This window comes from Strix uralensis, chromosome 4, assembly GCF_047716275.1.
Source record: "Strix uralensis isolate ZFMK-TIS-50842 chromosome 4, bStrUra1, whole genome shotgun sequence".
NCBI classification, from domain to species: Eukaryota; Metazoa; Chordata; class Aves; order Strigiformes; family Strigidae; genus Strix; species Strix uralensis.
In genome coordinates, this window is record NC_133975.1 from 124739509 (window position 1) to 124762744 (window position 23236).

Genomic DNA, 23236 nt, shown 5'->3' on the forward strand with positions numbered 1-23236 from the left:
ACGTTTCAAGTTGGGACCATTTTACTAACTTAAAGCAAAGGTGGACTAAGACAAGAGTCTTACTACATGCTCTAACAAGCAAGCTTGCCTGTGTTTATATATGCTGTAGTATAGATACATCCTAAAGCTTTATTCTCAGAAATGAAATTAAAGTAGTCCCAATATAGGTCCAAGTTAATTAGCTGCAGTTTTTTCTGGCATGTTTTCATTTATCTACCTGTGGTATCAAAGTTTTTTCTCTTAGCTGCCTGAAGATCAGGATTATGTTGCAATTCTGTTCTTAAATCAGGTCCTGAACAAGTTGTCTTGTGTCTGGATGGGTCAGGCATCTGTAATGCCCCACTCTTTTCCGGTAAATGACATGTCTTCACTGCAGAGAACTCAGATGTTTGCTTTCCAGCTTACTACCTGCAATATCATCACCAAATTACTGACATTTTTTGGTATTCTAACAAATGTCTTTCTAGGTGCATGTGGTATAGCTCTGTGTGTTGCGGTAAACTGAGCAACCCTAAAACTCATTGTCTGTGAGTGCTGGGGAGTTGTGTCTGTCCTGGGCCTCTGGTGGGATGGGGTTTGGCAGATTAGCCATGTGTGCATGGGTTAGCTTTCAGCATGGGAAAGTTTAGCTGCCTTGATTAGACATCCCATTCAGCTTTTTATCTGGCGGGAGCACAGGAGTGCCGTAGCTTAGTTGGCAGCATCTTTAAATCTGACAAACATTTTGTGTTTGTTGATGAGATGAGAACAGGAGCAGGATATGGGAAAAGGAGGGATTCCTTGAGGGACCTTTCATTTTAAATTCTGCCTGAATTTTCCTTTTCTGTGTTTGTAGGACTTCAGATAAACCTAGTTTAATCAGTTTGATAAGCTGGCCAAAGTCTCCTGTCAGCCACCCAAACTAATAGTCCTGACATTGTTTCATGACATTTCTTCCACTTTTGCTATTAAGGCTATCCTGAGTTGCTTTTTTGTGTCCTTTCTGTATCCAGATGTACTTTAGCATTGTCAGACCAGTATCTCTCAGTGTGAGATCAGTTTTTAGGTGAAACATGGAAATTCATAAATGATTACAGGCAAATTCTGAACCTATGGCAATCTGCTTCTTTTATTCCAAGTCACATTGTTGTTTCTACATTCTGCATTGTTCTTCTGTGCCTATGAAGTTCCCAGTACTGTGGTGAGAAAAGGAGAACCCAGTGAAGCAGAAGCTGAAAGAAGTTGAAGGAAGAAAACCAGCCCTTTTCTCAGATGCTGGAGTAGCATTTCACTGATAACTCCTGCAGGCACAGCAGAGGAGTGCTGTGAAGTCCGATCGTTACTGTCTGAAACATGCTGGTGGCTGAATGAGATGTTCGATAAGTCCTTCACTAGGTGAAAACTAAAACTGCTATCTCCCTTTCTGGAGGGTGAGCAAATAGCCCTTGTGTTTTCTCAAATATGCCCTATCTGCGGTTCTGTTGTTTGAGCCTCAGAGGGAGTGATTTATTTCTTTAAAGTATCATGGGGATTTCAGATATAATAGCGCTTCAGGACACTTAAATACCAAGCCCAAACTGCTATTCAGGGCAGCCATTTATGGTAAGACTGAGAGAAGTCAATGGACAGAATCCATCTCCATTCCCAGCCCTGCATGCACAGAGCCTATACAATACCCATATGTGGTCCTGTTGCAGCACAGTGGCTTTAGTATTGTCTGCTGCTGACAGCTGCAGCTAGGGGGAATGGCAGGAGAGCCTTGCACTACAGCAAGTTCTCCAGCTGTGCTTTTTGCCCACCTTGACCCTCTTGTCTGCCACCTGCGGTCCTGCACAGGTGAGCTCAGCATCTCCCATGCTGTACATGCTCTGTCCTTGGCATCCTTGCACAGGGATTTTATTGTGTGCAGAAAGAACTGGACTGGGGCACTGGTGATTTTAGATGTTAAAGACTGCAGAGGCTAAACCAGATGGTTTTCTGGAGAAGGAAAGGAAGATTGAGCACATGTCAGTTTTTCCTGGGCACACCTTCTTCTTCACTTAAACCTTTAAACTGAGTCAGGTAAATATCAAAGTCATGGGTGCTTACATGAGTAATAACTGGGTTATAAAACATCTGGACAGCTTACAGAGACTTAAATCTTGCAGGAAGTATCTTCTCTTCAGGTCACATATGTGGGATTTAAGAATAGTCTGGTCAAGAGTAAGTGTCCAGCTATTGTTCTGAGGAACATGCTGAGTTATAGGCCTGAGTCTACAATCCCTGATCACGCACATGGATCCATTATCACTCAGAGCACTTAAGGGCACTCAAGAGTGTGCCTGCAGCATTGGACCATAAATTATCAGTGTGTGCCAAAAAGCCTCATGCAGAAAAGCATCTACAGTTTTGTCAGATGTGGACACCCTTGGTATTTTAGTGCTTATGGCTTGTGTGCTTTCGTTCTTGTAAAAATCATTAACCTGTGCTAGCATTTTGTAGGGGTTCATATTTTGGTCTGTGGTATTGTATCTTCTAAGAACAAAACCCAGTGTGTTCATTTAAAGGATGTTTACTATAAAAAAGTAACAAGAGAAGCCTACACCACTGGCAGACATGTCTTTAAAAATTTATAACCAGTTACATACTATGAGCATGGTAGTAGTGCCTTTGGATTGTAGTGATGGACCAGGAATTATTTGTGCTAGTCAGTGTATAAACACGCAACAGAGAGATGGTCTCTGCTCACATGATGTTTAACCTTCATCAGCTGCTCTGCTGGGTGCAGCTCTCTCTCCTCTAATCCAGCCTTCGTTCTTTCCACTTTTGCATGTCTTTTGGGGTTTATGTCTGTGTGTAATGCAATTTGAGAAGGACTATTGTAAAGATATTCCCTTGCCTAAGAAAAGTCCTCCAAGCTTTTCAGCAGCTGTGGAATTAATCACACATAATAATTACATCCATACATGATCATTATTATACCAGCAGCATATTAACCCCATTAAACAAATACAATAGCATTAACACTAGAAAAGACAGGAGGAAGAGGACAAGCTATCAGGATTTCTACTGGCAACAGGAGAAATTCTTGAAGTAAAGACTTATCTGAAAACAAACATCTACCGAGTCACAGATGATAATACCAAGAAGTACAGAAGATGCTCCTGTAGAAAAATTAGAATCCTTCCACGGTATTTGTTGCTCTGGTATCAGAGTGCTTGAAAGCCATTAGTGATTTTATTTTATCAGTTTGTGAGGGAGGGAGGGAATATTATTATCCCTGTTTCATTCCTGGAGAACTGAGGCACAGGTTAGTTTCTTTAATTGTTAATTTCTTTAATTCTCCCAATCAGACCAGGAGACTGAGTAAAAAAAAAAAAAAACTTTTTACCTGCATATCTTGCTCTGAACAGGGAACTTGCTTGAGCTCCTAAAGCTTTGAAATTCATGCTTCTGTCTCATCAGTAATAGAAGGGGGATCTGTTCTAGGGCAAGCTAGGGTGAATTCAGCCCTCCAAAGAGCTTGGTTAACAGAGCAGTAGAGGTGCTGGGCAGCTACTGGCTGCTGAGTACTTGCCAGTCAGTCACAGGAAGCTTGTACAAGACCACCTCTCCTTCTGCAGCTTTTTGTTGCTCATCCTTGAATATATCTTGAATAAACTTACAATAAGATCAACTGAGAAATTTTTGTTCAGGGTGGTAAAGATGAGACCAGATGCAGGGACCCCCAGAAGGATGTCTCAGTACTGAGCAGCTGGGCAGTGAGGTGGAAGATGAAGTGCAGATGAATGTAAGGTATTGCGTGGGCACAGGGGTGGAATTCAAATTTAATCTGGGTGGACTCAGAGCCACTTGAGAGTGAAATATTAGGCTTATAGTTAATAGCTGCAGGAAAATGTCCACTCAAGGGTCAGCAGTATCAGTGAAAAAAAAAAAATTAAAGGTTAGAAATATACAGAGGACAAAATGAAAAATTGATACTTGACTGTAAATATAGTCACTGGTGTAATGAATACTGTGTACAGTTGTGGCTCTCTCTATTCAAACAGAATACGGCAGAACTGGAAAGATGTGGTGAGGAGTGTTGGACACAATCAGGGGTATGCGAACAGCTTCCAGTGAGCAGCAGCTGAATAGACTGTGCCTCCTACGATGCTATGGCAAAGTGAGATGGGGAATGATTTCACAGAGGTCTATGAAATCATAAGTGTTGTTGAGAAAAAAAATTGGCAGCAGTTATTCGTTGTCTCTCCTGATACAAAACCAAAGGATCATAAAATGAAGCGAGGAGGGGGCGGGTCCTGAAGAGGAGACAGCTTTTCACTTACGCTGTCTAGTTCCTCACTACAGAACATCATGGATGCTAGAAGCCTACTTGAGTTTGGTACAGCACAGCACAAGTTCATGAAGAAATATCCACTGGGGACCATTAAATGGAAACACAGTGCCCCTGTCTGAGAAATTTCTTGAGTCACAAATTGCTGGAGACTGGGAGAGTATTTGGGAGAGAGTCAGCATAAGCCATATTTGCCATATTTTTATAGATTTGCTAAGGCATGTGGTATTGGGTACTGTTGGGTGGATGGACTGGCTCGGTACAGCTCTTCCCACCACATGTGAGATCTGGGACTGATTAGGCTCAGAAAAGCATGTCACAGAATAATGGACTTTCAAGCAGTGATTGTGGGATTTTGTGGGGGATGTTCCATGATAACTAGACATCCAGTGATACCATGCAGTTATCCAGTAATGTTTTCAATAGTTTTATATTTCTAAAAGATCTATGAAAAGTATAATCCATGTTAAACTTGCTGGGTGTAAAAATTAAGATATTTCTGAATCAAAGGAGTGCATTTGAAGTGGAATATATGGTGATGCATCTCCCACTTCCAAAACAAGCAGAAGCCAATGCCATTGTTTCCAGGGTAGTACTCTCCTAATTCCAAATTTCAGTTGGATCTCAATGCGTACTGCAAATCTGCAGTGACTCTACAGAGCAGTGTTTGCAGGAGATCTGATGACAAGCTCTATAATAAAGCCATGCCTGTGGGCACCACTGCTGGAGGTGAGAAAAGCCAGGCTTAAGCATCGCTTACATCATGCTGCTGCCATTGCTGAGAAGGTGTGCATTCATGTTCCCACTCCTTTTCTGAGGCAGCAGCAATGCATAAAGCCCAATGTATGTTGTGGAAAGTGTTGAAATGCCCTTATTAGAGGAGAGTCACTTTGTGCCTCTGGGGAGGTGTCTGTGTTCTGCTTTAGTTGTGTAAGCCCAGACTAAAGCTGCACCTCCTCAGGACTGGAGAGTGCAGGCCAGTGGTAAACTGGCTTCACAGTCTGACACTTGTCCTAGGTGAGGGCTGACGCTGTAAAATGGAGTGGACATGGGGTGTTGTGGCAGCAGAGGAGGATCACCAAGGAACTGAGCTCGGAGGCTCTCTGGAAACAACTTTCCTTCCCCATAGACCTGCGCATTGCTTCCCAGGCGCCCTCACCTCCTGCCTCTCCGCAGCCAGTCCTTGCATGAAACAAGTCACTGATGCTGGCAATTCCCTCCCCTCAGGCCAAAGAGTGCTTCCTGGGAGCACTGCACTCCTTTCTGCTGTATTTTAAATTAAAGGTGCTGCTGGTCTGTCCTCTGATGACTCACATGTCATGAAGATTGCCAGATCCCAGCCTCTCCCTTGTGTGAGAGCTGCCAGCCACGGGAGAGGGGACCTGAGCAGCAGAGACTCGGTGGAATAGGGGGAGAAAAGTTGACTCCTCAGCAATGTAGTAGGCAGCTCTCAGCTCTTGTATGATTTAAAGAGTAGGCCACAAGCTGCCTCTGGCCTAATGCAGATTTTCACAATGTGGGGTTGGGAATAAAAGCTTGGGTCTAATTCTCCTCCCTGCTCTTTTCCCAAATCCAGCTGCAGTGAGCCAGGTTCAGAGTATTTCTGCCCCACTGCTGATTTAACGGGGAAGTAAAGCAGTGACTAATGGTCTTCTGGGTCTCAAACTGAGGCCTCGCGTTGAGCTGCAATGTACAGAGTGGCACAGAGTTGAGCTCTGGGGCTGCTTTGCCATGCAATGCTGCCATTTATTATGTAGGCTAAGAGCGTGGGCATGCCAGCTGGGTGAAATTAAGCTCTAGGCCCAAGGCTTTATTTTACTGCGGCTGTTATTAGTCTGGATTGCAGCATGCTGACATGGTTATACTGCTTTTGGAAATGAGCTAGCTTGCCTGGAGCGCGGGTGGGAAAGTCCGTACGGCACTCTATTGTATCCTGCAGTCCACAGACCTGAGGGGTCAGGAGTCTTTGGTTGTTTATTTCCTTTCTAAATATAAATTCAAGCAGGGACTAGATGCTTTTGTATTTGCAGTGTTTTTCTTCACAGGTCAGCTTTATTAATAACAGTGGAGCTTAGGGTAAATGCAAGCAGAATGTATGCTATGGTCCCTGCTCTAAAAACGGGAATGTATAAATTATAGTTGATTATTCCCCTGAGTTGTCATTATCAGTTAGTTCCCTTAGAGGGATGATGACAGAAATGGGTCATTAGAAGAACTGCAGATAAACTGATTGCCTTTGCAGATGAGCTCTCAAGAGGTGTTTTATGGTTGGGGCAGTGTTGATGGAGACAGAGCAGTCTGCATAAGAAGAGGTTTGGCCAAACCTCTGGAATAAGATTATGCAGCACCAGCCCAAAATATGTCTGGCTTCTTGCAGCATTCCTTGATTTAGTGTTTTTTCGCTCTGGTATTAAATGCAGAGGTGTTGATATTTTACGTATACCTGAACATTGTTCAGTCCACTCATACCAGAGATGAAAGATGAGTTTAGATTAAAGATGATCTGTAGCAAGAACTTCTGTTCCAAAGCGTATATGGAAAGGAGAATCTGGTGGATGCGGTGCTAAAATTGGTCTCAGCAAAATTAGACTTTGTTCTTACTTCTTTACAGACTTTTGTGTAACTGTGGGCAAGCTGAAGTTTCAGACACCCCCAGATATTAAGAGGTCTCGTTCTTCATGTCAGTGAGATAGGTGCCTAAATAGAAGGTGAGCACTTAGGCATTTTAAAGAATATAAGCCTTAATCTCTCCTCCTTTTGTGCTTGACAGAGGTGGCATGAAAGTAAATACACTGAAGAGCATAGAGTGCTGAGATACCACAGTAATGAGGCCATTACTGAATCTGAGCATGTAATTAGACGGAAAATGTTTGCCTTCAAAATGAATAGATGCTCTCACACATACATTCTTCAGTAAATTTTCAAGTTCATCCTTGCTGTAGTTCCACTAATTTCATATCCAGGGATGGATTTTCTTTGGCAAAGCCAACAAGAGGAGAGAGCTTTCCATCTCAGAGGACCCAACTGGACCACAAGGAGAACTACAAAGTGTTTCCTGACAAGACACCTAAAAAGATGCTGCAAGGAGCACAATGCAGTAAGGGCAAACCACAATTTTAAAATGTAGTTAGTGAAACAGAATAACAGCTCAGCCTCATACGTACCAGTTCTGCAAAGCAAATTTCAGATGCTAAATATATTATCCACACCTACTCTTTTATTTCTGTTCAGGCAAGCTTGATTCTTTTGGCTGGTAAAATACACTCAGTAGAATAAATTTGAGAAGAATTAGCAGCCTGTTTTAGTTGTCACTTGCACTGGTTTTGTGCCTGTGTTTACATGGGTATGAATAGGGCTCCTGGTATTAGCTCTGCCCTGAGCATAGGCTCCTTCCAGCCTGCAGAATCCCTACCAACCTTGGTACTCTATAGACAAGGCCTTGGTGCAGAATTAAGTAGCAGATCTGATGTGTATTAAAGAAAAAGCCTAATTTTCTGACTTTGATCTCTGTTGGGTTTAAGTCATTGGTTATGCAATGCTTGTTTTTTTTTAAAACCAGATATGTTACTCCACACTTGCAAAAGTTGAGTCCTCAGTCAGGGATGTGACATCCTAGAGTATAAGAACGCAAGAAACTCATCCATTCATTGCCTGGAAAATTAACTGGGACACCCTGAAACAGCATCCTATGAGGTGTTTAACTGTGGCACTTGCTTTAGTGTTAAAACCTAAATCATCTGTAATGGTAGCATTGTCTACTAGATCGCTGCTGAATTATGCCATATGCTTCTTTGGTGGCACTGATTATAAATTGGTTGACTCCTTTGGGGACTGCTCAAATGAATGTACCTGCAGTTAGGTGTGATGAATCCCACCTGAGCTGCCAATACTGGTGGCAGTCAGAAGGAAGGATGGTAGGAAGGTTTACTGAGAGGAAAATCTAGACCTCAGTCCTCTCCCCATCTTCTCAGAAAAAGAGATACAGGCATGTGTGGATGACCTTTCCCTCAAGTAGCTTGGGAATATAAGATAAAAAAGTACTTAATCTGCTGTTAGTTATGTTGCACCTTGCCATGCTCAGGTGGGATAGCAGTGAGGGTGTTTGTACTGACTGCATACTGCTTCTCCGCTCTGCCCATCCCCTGCCCCAGCCCAGCAGGGAAAACCCTCCCAGGAGCTGCCAAGGGGTTCAGGGGCAGGACCTTTCCAGTGCTGCTCCATGCCCCAGCTCTGCCCTTGCACAGCACCTACTGTGGCCCCAATCAAATGCCTTCACCCTCAGCAAAGCAGTTCTCAGAGGGTAGTGGGGAAAGAGATATGACACCAAGGACATATTTAGAGAAAAATGGAGGTATTGGGCCAGGAGCAAATAGAGAAGGTCTCATCTCCGTGAGTTCCTAGGTCTCAGCAATCACCTCTCTTGTGTGTCAGCAGAAATGAGTACCTTCAGCTTTTTGCCTGTAAATGGGATTGGCTTGGAAGGTGTACAGAAATTGTGTAGAAGATGTAAGTGTTCAATCTGAAAGAAAGAAAAAATTTAAAATTCAAACAGGGAATTGTACTAATTAGCTGCTTGTTTGTATTTAAAAATCAGCCTGGCAGAGATTTTTAACTATTTTGAAATCCCCTCCTCACAAAAAAAAAAAAGGGGTGAATACATTAAAAACCTCCATAAAACCCCTATTGCCCACTTATCTTTATTTCCAGGGAGTTTCCTGCAGCCTCAGACCAGCAGCCTTCCACATCAGTGCACGTTATGCTTTGTCAGTGCAAAGCAAAGTGACATCTCTACGAGTACTGCAAGAGATTGTGTCTGGTGGTTGCCTTGCTTGGTTTCACGTTGAGTCGAGCTAGAAGAGAGAGTCCTGTCTTGGGCTTTGTGTTTCTGATGGGTCTGAAGTTGTGACAGATTTCAGTCCCTCAGCATCACTAACATTAAATATTACTGTGGGAATTAGTCCACTTCTTGATAAAGCAGTTCTTTCCTTCTCAGATACAATCAGGAAACTATTTCATGTCAGAGCTCTGCTTTTCTGTCTAGAGTAGGTCTGTGTTGGCAAGATCTACTTCATCTCCAGTGTTATGCTGGGAGCCAAGCTGGCACCCCCAGCTAATGATTGGACTGAACTTTCCCCACAGTAACTTGATAGCTGTACAGCTGTGCAGGCTCACAATTTGCTCCTCGATTGTCAGTCTCCTGACAGCTTTTTCAGTGGAACAGTTTGAGAGGAGCGGAAAGCCCGGCTTTGGAGACACAGAAGTGTTTTCACACCTGAAGTGTAATTTCACACCTTGTGTTGCTCAGTAGATAAGTGCATAAAATAGCACGTCAAACGGGAACAGAAGAGGATAGACATGCTGTAGACAAGAGACGGAGGCTTGTTATTTATTTCCTATCTTCAGCACACTCTGAAATAATATTCACTTGCAGAAACCCAGGCACAGATTTTGCAGGGGTTAGGAGGGGACTTTTCTAGCCAAGTGATCTGTTACTGTCACGTGCAGAGTGAGGTGAAAACTTAGACTGAGCTGGGTCTGTGGAGCTTTGGGGCCACAGAGCTCTGCCTAGAGACTACAGTATTAATGACCACATAACAGAGGTGAACAAATTAATACAGGAGACGGCAAGAGTTTTAAGGGTGAATTTACGGGAACGCTGACTTGGACCATCCCTTCCCTGTATCTACTAAGCATTTTTACTCCTTGTATGGTCTTAAATAGTGAATAAAATTGACCTTGAGTCCACCAAAAAAGTAAGATGAGAATTTTGAAAAAGCCTTGAAACTGTCATGTGAGATCAAATCATTTCACTGTCTATGCAGGTTTCCTTTCCTTCTGTTTCAGGACCTTTTTGTTTGCTATCTCAAATAACAGGTCATAGAGTCATTCTTTCAATGGAGAGTGATGGAGAGGCAAGTGCAGCCAAGGGAAGCATTGGTACGACAGCCCCAGTGAAGCTTGATTGTGAGGGAGAAAAAGGGAAGGTGGCGATGTGGAGAATCCATAGAGATGGTCATAGTTGCAGTTAGTATTAGACATGTTTGCTAGGCTTGGGAAACAAATTTCCTGCTCTTTCCAAAAGAGTAGGGCTGAAACATGCATCAGTTTCCTTCATTTTTCTCCCTAGCTGAATATGAGGAAATCCAAGGGGTGCTTTCACCTGCTGCTTCTCCTACTATGGGTTTTACTAAGGAGACAGTCCAGCCCTCATCTGTTACTCAGGGCAGAAAAACCTGCTCTACTTGGAGTTTTTTTGGGTGGTTTTTGACCACTTGGGGCTTTCGTTTAGTCTTGTCAAACATATTATTTGTCTGTGCCAAACATATTATTTCCTCTTTTTCGTCCTAGACACCTATGGAAAGCTCTGCCTGCTGAACTCTGTAGGTCAGGAGATGTCTCGCTGCAAGACCTCCATCCGCCGAGGACAACCCAACCCTGTCTACAAGGAAACTTTCATCTTCCAGGTTGCCCTCTTCCAGCTCTCTGATGTCACACTAATGATCTCCATATACAACAAACGCAGCATGAAGCGCAAAGAGATGATCGGCTGGATTTCTATGGGTCAGAACAGCAGCGGAGAGGAAGAGCAGAGTCATTGGCAGGAAATGAAGGAGTCGAAAGGGACACAGGTCTGCAGGTGGCACACGCTACTGGAGTCCTAGTGGTTACCATGGCAGCCTGCGGGTCCTGGGACTATGGGCTGTCTTCCCTTGTCCTCAGTCAGCAGAAAACAGCTATCTGATGGCAAGCATCATGCTCTGACAGGTCACGTACACTTTAACCTGACTTTTCAGTGTCAGCAGTCATGGGTATTAAAGGTGGCAAGGCCTGCGAAGCAAGTTTAGTTCTTGTCTTTCCAGGTTGTCCCGCATCTTTTACATCCAAGTAATTAATCCTAGGAAAAACCAGTGAGAATACCTACAAAACCCTTTCCTTGGTCATTGTCTTGCTCATTTTGTCATAGGCTTGATCATGGCAGACTGATTTTGATGCTGTTTTCTTCTGGGGTAAACTCTCTCTTCCCTTCCTCCCCTTATTTATATTAATGAAGTTTGCAAATATTCTTCACACGCAGATAGCTCACAGAAAGGCTAACCTGCATGCAGATCACATTCTTTCCCTTTTATTATTGTGTTTCTAAGTCCTAGAAATAAGCATTTGATACCACTGCAGAGTGGATGATATATTTTTCAGCAGCATGGGAAAGCACTCTTGAATTCTCTGTCAACTTTTAAGTGCCTAGACATTACTACTGTTTTCCTGTACTAAAAATTGATATTAGGACTAAACACTACCAGTATTTTTAATTAGGCATCCTGTGCACTTGTTAGCCTGCATTGCCATAGGTTTGCACGATAGATAACTAGCATCACTTTTATATTGCAATTATACAACGCATGTTTAGATGCTTACTTGAAGTTCATGGCTTCTGTCATCACGAATACCAAAAAAGACCAGAACAAGCTGCACATCCACCTTTGTGCCTGAGTCACTCTTCTGCATCACTGTTTTGCCCATGTGTTACTTTGTTTTTTTAAAAGTAAGGTTCATTCAGGAAAGCTTTTCTGTGAGGATTACACAGGAAGGCTTTAGATCCATGGTTTCTCTGTGATTCAGTTAAGCACAACTCAGTTTGCTGAGGGCTATTCTTCAAATGTGCTATTCTGTAATATCTTCTTGGGATATGAAAGAGGACTGGTTTTGGCACGCTGAGCAGTAGAGGATGCCAGACCATGTCACCTCATCTTTGGGGCGAACTCTCCTGCAGGCAAGGAATAGGATCTGGGGGACCTTCTAAAGGGGCTGCTGGCTCTGCTGAACTAACACCAGAGAAAAGTATTACGCTTCCTGCCTCTAACTGAAAACACTACAAGGAGCAGTCTTGCTGGATGAGGCGATGACACTTTTATGTAGTTACTTTTCAGACTATATTTTCATTTTCCATTTTAATCTTTTTTCCCGTCTCTGCGAGTTGAAGTTGTAGAGACAATGGATAGGGGACGTGTCTTAGTCTGCTACTTGACTATTGAAAGTTTAGTGGTTGTTAGTTGTTGCAATGCTGTGTGCAGAGGTTGTTCATCCTCTAGTGTAGTGTTGGTATGTAGGCAGTAAGGTGCTGAGATCTTCAAATCCTATCAGCTGCCCAATCTCCTGTTCTCTGCGCTCTCTAGGAGAGGACTGGCATTTCTCCATTCCTGCTGATAGCAAGACACAGGAAATATTTTGCTGAAAAGGTTTGTCTGTATTGAATCACTTCATGTTTTGTTTTTGTCATTTACTGAGACCTGACACCAAATTCTGCCTCATACTGCACCACAGCCGTCTCCTTCCCTTCAACGGTGCTGTGCAAATCTAACCAGTGCAATTTTTGGCACTAGCTATTTGACCAAAATTGAGCCTCGGTGCTGGTTTGCATCACGTCCAGGCTAGCCAGACCCTGCAGGGCAGTGGTGTGATACACACAGGTTATCACTTGGTATCCTACGCACAGGCTTTGGCTGTCCTCATGAGGCAGACAGAATAATCTGCATGTAGAAGGACTTCTGGTATAGGTGAGACAAATTATTCTACATGGTTTTATATATTCTTATCACTTACCCGTCTGAGCATCATTTTTCCGGTAAGACTCGTGGGTATGCTATGCAGGAGGGTTGTCCTCCACTGCCTAGACAAGCTGGCATAATACCTGCTTTGCACTACTGGGGCTTTGTATCACAAAGCAGGATCTAACCCAAATACAGCTCAGCAAGCAAATACATTTTTGACTGCACTGTTAATGCTGTTGTATTACCAATGTGAGAGAAAATGAGCAGTAACCAGCAGAATAGAAATGTTTTTTTATCATGTACTTTTCTTCTGGAAAAAAAAGTAGAGGAAACAGCCCAATTCAAAAGGTGCATTTGCTGATTTCAGTTGTTTTCTAATCTCTGCATCTTTTTTCCTGAACTACGTAAAATGTGTATACAAGTGTTTATAAGTAATCTTAATATCTGGGATGTGTATGTATAATAAACTTACTGAGATTCTCTTCATGACTTCTTGAACCTTTAAAGTGTTGCTTATGCTTAATGATTAGCTAAGGGAAAAGTGTATGTTGATAATATGTTTCAGCAGTGAACTGGAGATAACCCAGATTTATAACAGTGTGATTGAAAAAAAATTCTTGGAAAAGATAATTTTAAAAAGCAATGAAGTAAACTGATATTGGACTTCCATGCCATTTTCACATCAAGATCTTTTCTGATGATCCAGCGTTAAGGGAGTTGAGTATTCGGAGTATTGGAAGTCCAAGGAAAGCAAGTGAAAATAGGTTACTTAGTGTAAGTTAATATCTGAGCACATGTTAAAACTTTGCTCTCAGATGGAAGCAGGTTGCTGCATTTGGCCTGATGTTTCACCAGAAAAATTTGACAGGGAGGGAAAAGGGGTGAGGCAAGGGGAGCACTCTATTTTTGGAGCTGTGGCTAAACCTGTTGTCACATCCACATCGAGCAGTACATTTGTGAGGTTCATTAAATTCAGAAGCAATGGAGGAATTTAGGAATCTTGGAATGAACACAATGCTGGGGATGCTCATGCTCGCTCACTGTTTTGGGGAATTTTTGTTGCCTTTGCAGTTTATTTTTCTTTTCAGTATTGACGGTCTGTGAACTGGAGGCTTTGTAGCAGCTCCCCTGTATTCCAGAGCTCCCATAATTCTTCCCATTGACAGATTGAATTAGTCATTGCTAATATTGATACAGGCTGGGCTTGTGCTCATGGTCTTTCTTATGCAAATACCACTGCCCTTCAGTCGCTGCTTTAACCCCTTGTTTCCTTTAGAAATGGCTGACAAGACTGAATTTCCAGAAAGATTTCCATTCCTTGGGAGTCTTGACTTGCAGTTGGCTTTGAGTTGGCAGTGGTTGGTAGACTTGGGACCCTGCACTCCACTGACCTCCACCCACATGGATGCTGATGCTGATGACTGATCTCTGCTTCTGTGGGGCTCCAAGAGGGGAGAAGAGCTGTGGGATGTTCAGCGAACAGGAAGGCAATGGCTGACCTGGTTCTGGGAATGCTTGGGCACTTGCAAGTCCAGATTATGGAAGTTTCCTAATATACTCATGTTTTCTAAGATAATTCATCCCCTTTTGACACCACTGTCTGGAATCCCCTTGTAGCTTACTTGAACTTAAAAAAAAAGCCTGAAAACCCACAAAACCATTGTGTGAGAAGGAACTAACTGCACTGGCATAAGCCCAGAATGTTGTGGGCAAGTGCTCTGGGTGCATCTCTATCTTGAACAGTGTCATTCAGCTACTTGCAGCCTGTTCCTTCCTTGGTGTCTCTCCAGCCAGCACACCCCTGTCCTGCTAGGTTCTGTGCTGTTATTTTATTTTTTGTTTTTAATGTGTATCAACAACAGAGCAGAATGATCTCACCACGTTTATATTCCCTGTAATAATGCTGACTTTCAACTGATGCCCACAGAAATGAGTACCTCTTTTAGTCCACTGAGCTACAGCTATAGCTTACTGAAGTGCCCGTTTGTAAAGGCTTTAGTCTGCTATGTCGTTTGATTTGTTTGGGTTTCCTTTTTACCTGTGTCTTTAATTACCTGGACCCTGGCTGTGGGCTGCTCGCTCCTGTCGCTCTGGCTTGTCTGTGTTTCCCTTGCAGGGTAATACGAGTTATGCGGCTCCTGGGGCACACAGACAATACCTGGATGTATTTTTAGCAGCTGAAGATCCTGAGAAGTTATTTGGTGCTTTACATAGTCGACTGATCTTCAGTCATGAATGTCTTTAGATGTTCTTGGACACACAGAACCAAAGGCTGCCAGCCGCTATTGATCATTTCTTCAGCATAAAACCTAAGGTGGCAGCTTGGCAGAGGAGCAGGCATTTCCTCTGGTGGCAGTTCATTTTCTCCTTCAGTTGAAGCTGGCGGTGACCTTGGAGCTAGTGTGCCTGCAGAGCTTTCTTTCCACTCCCATATTTATCATCATCTTTAATCTGTATGATCACTGCACTTCATCTCGCTGCCTCTCAGCTGCCTTCTGCCCTTCAGCACAAAAGATGGACAGAAAGGCTGAGCAAAGAATATGGCCTTCCCTATCGCATTATCCCCAGGCTGAAGGGGAGCTGACTCCTGCAGAGGTCATCTTAAAGTTATGATGCTCATTACCAAGACCTTGCCTCCCTGATCTCTAGTCCGCTGGTGGAGTTTGAAGCTTGTTGGTTGGGCTGTGATACTTTAGTAATTACATAGTGACATCGTTCACCTCAACGTGGACTGAGTTAATGACAGAGGAAACAACCTGTTCTGTATTTGCTTTCTTATTTTTTTTTCATAAGCATCGTGTTCTGTAAAAGGACAATAGAGCCTGAAGGAATTAGTATGCAGGAGCATCCGCTTTCTGTTTAAAATGTACTAAGTGTGATGTTTGCAACTATGGTTTGAGGGGAAAAAAACCCAACAGCCAGGGTTTGTAGAAGAGCTCACATTTGAATGAGGCAGGTTTTTCTCTTCGGTGTGTGCTACCCCAGCAAATATGTTCTCATACCCCAGGCAGTGATGCTGGCTCCCAACTGATCTGCTTCTGTGATAAAAGCAGCCAGAAGCTGACAGATCCTAAAGCTTGGAAAGACATAAAGGATAATTCAACATAGCTGGTTTGGGTGTTTATTTGGAATCTGGTGCAGATTTAACAAGCTGTCATGCAAGAAATGAAAACCCCAAGCAAGTGGCCGGGAAGGTGGTGGGGAGGGAAGGCTCTCGGTGTGCTTGTGCTGCTGTAGAGCTGGGAGTTTACTCACTCTGTACTCCAGAAAGCAGCACAGCTGGGCTGCAGTGGCATCAAGCCTGAGCTGAAACCCAGTGTCTCTGCATGATTCCTTAGCTCCAGATCTGCTGAAGGCATACAGCCTTTTTTTTTTTTTCTTTTCCTGTTTTTTCAGTGCAGAGTGAGCTCGTGTCTTCCTGCAGCCTACGCTGTAGGCCTTAAGAAATGAATGTGTAAATATTTTGTCTCTCACAGCAGCCCAAGGTCATCTTTCTGGAACAGCAAACAGGCACAGAATCCAAAGAAGATCAGTCTGTCATGTGAGTAAGGTTAGCATCTGCACTTACAAATGACAAAGGCTATTAATCCTCATGCTGTAATCCCCAAGCTGTTTGCCAGCTGGCAGCAGGAAGATGTTCCCGCTCAACCCACACAGCTATCCATGTTTTTTCACCTTTATGAAGCAGATATAGGTCAATACTGTAGCTTGGATAAAGAACTTGGTAGATACCATTCATCTCTTTTAGCGTTACGATCCCTCTCTCCTCCACACAAGCCATCTGTACAAACGAGGGTGTAAGAGGAGAGCTGCAGGCTGGGCTCTCCCTGTGCTGCTCCCCCAAAATAGAAGGCTGAAGGTGAGATTTTTTTTCCCCCTCTGCTCCTGAGTTTGTCATGGCAGGATGAATTTTGAGATCTTGCTGCAGAGCTGAACAGCCTGAGCAAAGCTCTGTCACTAGACAGGTCTTTATACACAGAGCCCGGAAAACCCAGTGCTTGTAGAAAGCAGATAAAAGTCCCATGTTGAGCCTTTTTTGATCCTAATTTGGGATCTTGCATGGATTTTGGGTATTGCCCATCACAGGGACATAAAATCCTGAATCCTGTGAGGTACCACTGATGAAGCGGAAGGAAATCTGCCACTTGGCAGCAATGCAGGCAGGCTGTGATAGTCTGTATGATCTTGCACAACAAAAACTGTACGGTCACCATGTTGCATCCAGTGAGCATTAGGCAGCTGAGGTTGGAAAAAGTTGAAGAGACCCAAAAGCCAGATGGGAGCTATGAAACTCCTTTCAGACTTGTTAGTTGTTCATCTCTTTAGAAAATTGGAAAGCCAATTGTTGGGTTTTACTTAACAAAAGTGGTTTAATAGAATTCACAGCTCCTTGGGCAGCTGCAGGTGCGAGGAAGTGAGGACATCACCTCTTGGCTCTTGCATTTCCTCACAGCTGTAAATGGGTGACCACTGAATAGATACCAGATACTCTGGAGGTGTCTATCCCCTGTAATGTCATACCCAGCTTGGGCTGATCTCATTGAGTAACAAGAGACAAAAAGCTGATCTTGGCCAAGGGCGAAGAACAAGAAGGATTCAGGATTCAGACAAAAACCCTATATTCTTTCCTGACTCCCACAACCATTAATTAGCCTTGACCTCCAGGGAAGGCATTTTATTGTGCCAAATACTTCCCTCTCCCTTTCTCTCTTCATTGGCAGCTGGGAGAAATCATACAATTTTGCCAGCTTTCCTTATCCCTGTTGTGTCTTGTTAACAGTTTCCAGGTGCTTTTTAGTCACACTGTCTCCATCATTCCACCTCCTACCCTCTCATTAATGTCTACAGAGGTCTGCTCCAAGTCAGGTCCATGCCTGGTAGCAATATTTTATGTTCATGGTGCTCAGGATAAAACCTATCCTCCAATCTCTTGCTGTCACTACGTGGCACCTCAAGCACAAGTTTTTCATTTAATCTGGTACCACACCTCTCCCGTACTCCTCTGCTGACATTGCTGTGGTTTTGGTCTTGCTGGGCTGTACTCTCAGCTGTAACGTCATTGACTTTTTCCCAGCAGAGGGTTTTGTTTGTCAAGAAGAGTAAATGAAGTAATCATTTGGTAGACTTAGCATTTAGATACTGCATGGCATTTATATGTGTGTGTATAAAAATGTTTTTTGTGGTAGAGTGCCCCGAGGCATGAAGCACATCTCAATGTATATTTGACTGTTGATTTAAATATACTGTATATAATAAGTTATTTTTAGTGTGTATTGGCGTCTTTCTATATTGGAAATATATTCTATACGGGGTGTGTTGCCGCAGGACAGCGTTGTGAGCCCACTTACTGCATCTGCCTCCTGGCATTTAGTAGAATAATCTGCCTTTAAGGCTTTTCCTTTCGTTGCTGTCATATCCTCAGCACAGACCATGGGCAGGTAGCAAGCCAGTTGGTATTCTGAGTAATTCAGCCCTGTGGTTGAGGGTGCATCAAGAGTAATAAAGATCTCAGTTCTGCTTTCCCAGCCTGAGATGTACAAGCACAAAATTTAGCTATAAATTGATCACTTTAATAACAATACAGACAAATTAATAAAAGGGCCAGGTCCCTAACTTCTCTTGGTGCAAAAGCAAGGCTTCTAGAGCTTGAATTTATTGCTGAATTATTTTTATGATAAATACATCTATAAAAAGAGAGTTGTTCATACTGTGAAGGTTATAAGAAACAAATTCATATACCCTTTTCACTTCTGTAAAGTTCAAAGATTTGCACTGAAAATTGTACCTTCAATCTAGTTAATAAATGGCTGATATTGACTGGTGAGGCCACTGGAATGGTATGAGCATCGTTTCACTTGCACTGGGTGTGATTGAAAGAGATATCTAAAGTGCAAAACTGTGATAAAATGATGAAAAATATGATGAAAAGATGTTTGGATATTCAACAGGAAGAGTGGTAGGGTTTTATTCTTAGCTTTTCATGTACTTGACAATGAAACATTTTTATTCTACTTAAGTGCTAACGTGCATGATCATACAATATATTGCCTCTTGCTAATTATATGCTGCGTTAGGAATACTAATGTCTAGATGATATCTGACTGGAAAAAAAAGCATTAAACCCAGCTTCTGCAGAATTCTGAGATGAAATTATACACACACATACAACCATCCACACCTTAGAAACAGTCTTATTTTGTTGTGGTGAACGCTGTTGTTGCAGGTTTTTTATCAATAAAATAGAAGCAGATGGCTCATGTAGACATGCAAAACCGGCGTATCTTCCTTTTTGTTCATATTGTGGCAGAACCAAGTAAATATGCATCTAGGAGAGGTGGACGTGTTTTGTTCAGAACAAAGATGCAGATGTCCAGTGCATAATGCATAACTGGGAGGAATGGGAGATATCCTTCCTGCCTTGGTCCCCCTGTCCGTCCACATGGACAGAGGGGCCCTGTGGCAGCAGGCAGAGGCTGTTGGGAGGCTTTGGGGGACTGACGAGGTTCCCATGCCCTGCCGTGACTCTGCCTCCCCCTGTATATATCCGCCTTCCAGCCAGCTCTATGTGGGGAAGGAAAAGTGCTGGGTCTGCGTTCGGTGTCTGCTGTTGTCCCATCTCTCATCCGGCCCCTGGCAGGAGTTGGGGGAGCAGCCCCTTGCACTCAACTCTGTGGTGGTCCCCCAGCCATCATTTCTCCTGTACGCCCATGGATGTGTTGGTACCTCCCCCAGGGCATGTGTGGGTCAGTGTCACCAATGTGTCTCCTGTGTGAGGAAACCGGCTTTGTTGGCATCCTGGCCATGTGTACGGGACACTGAGGGATGCCCCTGTAGCGATTGGGGTGGCCACGGGGTGGGTGTGTCTTGCTTTGGAAACAGAGGTAAGAGCTCAGGTGTTGGGCTGGAGAGTTGAAATTAGGCTGACAGGAGGCCAGGCACATCACCGCAGTGAGGGTATGTCTTTATCTGCTGGCCGCTTATGCTTGCATGTACCTTTGGTCATGATGTATTTGTGTGTGTGGTATACTTCTGCCAGGTCGCAGTTGTAATCTATGCCTACATTAAGACAGAGAAAGACCGAAGCTAAAAAAAATTCCCAAAACGGTGATTTTGAACTGGGGGTAGTTTGTTCCTCTCAGAATAGCAGTGCCATTTTTGAGGGAGACATGAGAAACCACGATTTCTGAATCCCTGCTGGCATCCGCAGGGCTGGCTTTCCAGGACCAGCCCAGAAATAGAGTTTCTTTTTCTGGTGACGGTTGGTAGCTTCAGTCCCTGGAAGCCTCAGCAACAGCGGCTGATACAAGCTGCGCCGGGGTATACGGAAAACCCAGCTTCATCTGAAAGACAGTGGGGAAATGGGGCGTGCTGGGAGGCTCAGAGAGAAACAGCATTTGGAAAAACTCACCCGCCTTGGTGCAAATTGGTGATGAAATATGTGTTTTGCTAAGGACTAACGTTGGTGGGGTGACCAGGCTCAGCTGAGAGGGGTGGGGGTGGGAAAGTTCTGGTGAAGTTTTACATTTTTGGAGACCTTGGAAGCAGGGCTGGCTGCAGAGAGGGGCTGGGGGTTTGCTCTGGGTTGCAGTCAGCCCCGCGGGAGCTCCTCCCAGCACAGAGGGGGATCTGCAGAACCAGGCACTGTCTGCAAGTTGCTCTGGGGTTTGGGAGCTCGGGTGGGTGCTGCTGCCGGGGCAATGACAGGGCGCGAGTTGGTACCAGAGCAGCTCTTTCCCTGCCTGATTATTCATAACACTATTTCACCCCATTCATTTTTCTGAAAAACACTTAAAATTCACCCTGCCCATCAACTGGCTTCAATTCCCCCACTAACTCCACCCTATTTCTCCCATGTAAACCCAGCTCTGAGGAGTACTGGCAATTACTCTAAAGGACTTGGGCACTGCTGGGGACACCGCACTCGCTTCGCTGTTCCTGCAGCCCCAGTGTCCTTGTGGGAATGTCCTCAGCTGCTGTGTGGTGACAAAGGAACTGGCAGTATTGTCACAGTGGGTGGATTTTCTCAGCCTGATCACCAGCATGGGGCTAATCAGAGTGGGTTTTGTTTTATTGCTCTGGGCAGATTTGCCTGTGTCTCCGTGCAGGGTCGGCACATGCTACGGTGAAGCTGCTAGCACTGAACTTGGGGAGAGCAGGGAACGGGCCATATGTCTTGGTGCCAAGATTTGGGAAGCTTGACCTGAATGAGGCCACCCATAAAATCAGTGGTAAAATACTTGGGCTTTCTATGTGTTTGGAGCACAACACTGCCATGCAAACATGATGGTGGACTTAGCAATCCACTTGTTACTGCTCTTGCTGGGATGCTTGCTGTTCAGCAAAGCACGCATGGGTCTTGCTGGGCTCCCCAGGGGCTCTCAGCTATTTTTTATTTTATTGTTCTGATTATCCTGTTCTGCTTCCAGCTGCATTTTAATTCCCTGTTCAGAGCAGCTTCATTCCTTGGCAAAGCACCGAGTATTGTTTTGCCAAGATGTTCCTGATGTCATCCTAATTTTGACCAGTTGGAAAAGTCACATTTTTAATGTCGGGAAACTAAGTTTTGAATTTCAGCAAAAGAGTGATATCATTTTTCATGAGAGGGTGAAAGCATTCCCACTTCTCAATCAGCTCAGTTGAGGCTAAAGAAGCTGAGCTGTCTGCCATCTGTCTCCTCAAGTCTCTCCCCCACCATCATAATTTTTGAACAGGTTGGCCAATTTCAATCACATTTGAAAGAAGTGTAACTGCCTCAAAGACAATTATGCTTCTACAAATTTTGTCACCTGGCAGAGGATCATTTACAGAGAAGCACAAGTAAGTTTAATGGCCAAGGGTCGGTCAGCTGGTCCATCATGATGGTGTGCAGCTCCAGACTGGTGACAGCATGTGTTGCCTCTTGTGCTGTCTCTAGTTGAGTTGGAGGTGTCCCAGGGAATGTGGTGGGATTTAGTTGGTGGTGGTGGGGAGGATGGAGGGGATAAACAGCACAAATATGTAGGAAAATGGGCTTCATTGGTTCTGCTCTTCCACAGCTTGTTTCTGAAGTTTTTTGAAGGTATTTTAAGTATAAAAAGATCAGAAAAACTGAAAAAATTTTAAAATACCAACAAATTTTCTTGCACAATAAATTGGAAGATAGAGCAGAAAAATAGAGTCCTAGTACAGGAAAAACAGAAAGGTCTTTTAGTAGGAAATGCAAAGGCTGCATTTTAGACACAAGCAGGATTAGCCTCCCAAGTCATGCGGTCCCTCCAAGGTTGGCCAACCATTGGGAGGCATGAACAGGGTGCAAAAACTGGAGCTACTCATCTCTGTTTGCTGTGGCAAACTAAGGGCTGGAAAAGTGTTCGGGGTTTGTTGTCTGTCAGAGGCAGCTGAGTGGGCCAGACCAGGGATAAAAATTGGTCCAGGATGTAACTCCTCGCATCTGAAACTGCTCAGTGTTTCAGGTACAAATGCTAAACATTTCAGGTACGTTTTATCTTTTGAAAATACCTTCTGCATGCTGTGTTTAGAAAAACAGCACGTGTGTAGGTATATGCTGCCTGGGAGGACTGGTGCTTTTATACACACATCTTCTGAATGTTTGGTGCTTAAATTCAAAAGGGCACATTCATTTAATTCCTTTTTCTTTAACAGTTGGCTTGAGGAGATGTAACTGCTTTGAAATGAAGGAACTGATTTTTTTCTAATTCTGTGAGGCAGTTAAAGTAAAGTAAATGCTAATGTTCTGGGTTTTTATATTCCCAATTGCTCTAAACCATTTAAAAACATATATTTATTATAGCACTGACTATGCTAGACAATCTTGCTTTCAAAAGACTGGAAAAAAAAAAAAAAAAGAAAAAAGCTACTCTTCTATTGTCTGCCTGTCCAGGTCTTATCTTGTGCTGTACACATTTAAAGTCTTATCTTTTCAAATAATATCACTGTCAATAGAGACTTTGGTCCCAGTTCATGGTTCTGTTTAATTTCTATTGCATTAAAACGTCATGCACTTCAGCTGGGCAGTGATTCCTGACCAGGCATCCCTGGCAGAGGGGAAAGCTCCTCTTCAGATGAGGAGGGAAGGTGATCTCTCGTGCTCCCATGGCAAGAGGAAGGGGATGGGATGGAGTATCTGATGTTCATCTTGATGGAGGTCCCTTTCAGCTACCAGAGCAACGCTGGTTTATACTGGCTGGGGATCTGTTTCCCTGAACTCTCTGACCCCTCAGAAAGGGGACAAAGGAAAACAGCCAGACTTTTGGATTGTGGAAGAATTTGCTCTGGGCAGATCAGAGGATGGAAGTGCTTCTTAGAACTAGCTGGGGAAAGATTAACTGACCTTTTCGCTGTAAATTATTGCCAGCTAATAAGTCCTGCTTGCGAGCTGACAGGAGAGGGGAAGATG

The 23236-nt window shown here is 43.7% G+C and overlaps 1 protein-coding gene across 3 annotated transcripts in view; it reads left to right on the forward strand.

Moving 5' to 3' along the window:
* The window catches only part of SYT16 (synaptotagmin 16), a 72554-nt gene extending 59228 nt beyond the window's left edge, over positions 1-13326 (forward strand). For 2 of the 3 annotated variants that reach the window (XM_074865252.1, XM_074865250.1), the window contains one exon: positions 10643-13326. In XM_074865252.1, coding sequence (XP_074721353.1) covers positions 10643-10956 — 314 coding nt within the window. In that variant the 3' untranslated portion in view covers positions 10957-13326. Of the gene's footprint in view, positions 1-1166; positions 1290-10642 lie in introns of those variants that run through there. The other variant, XM_074865251.1, reaches the window with a different exon arrangement.
* Positions 13327-23236: the final 9910 nt, after the last annotated feature.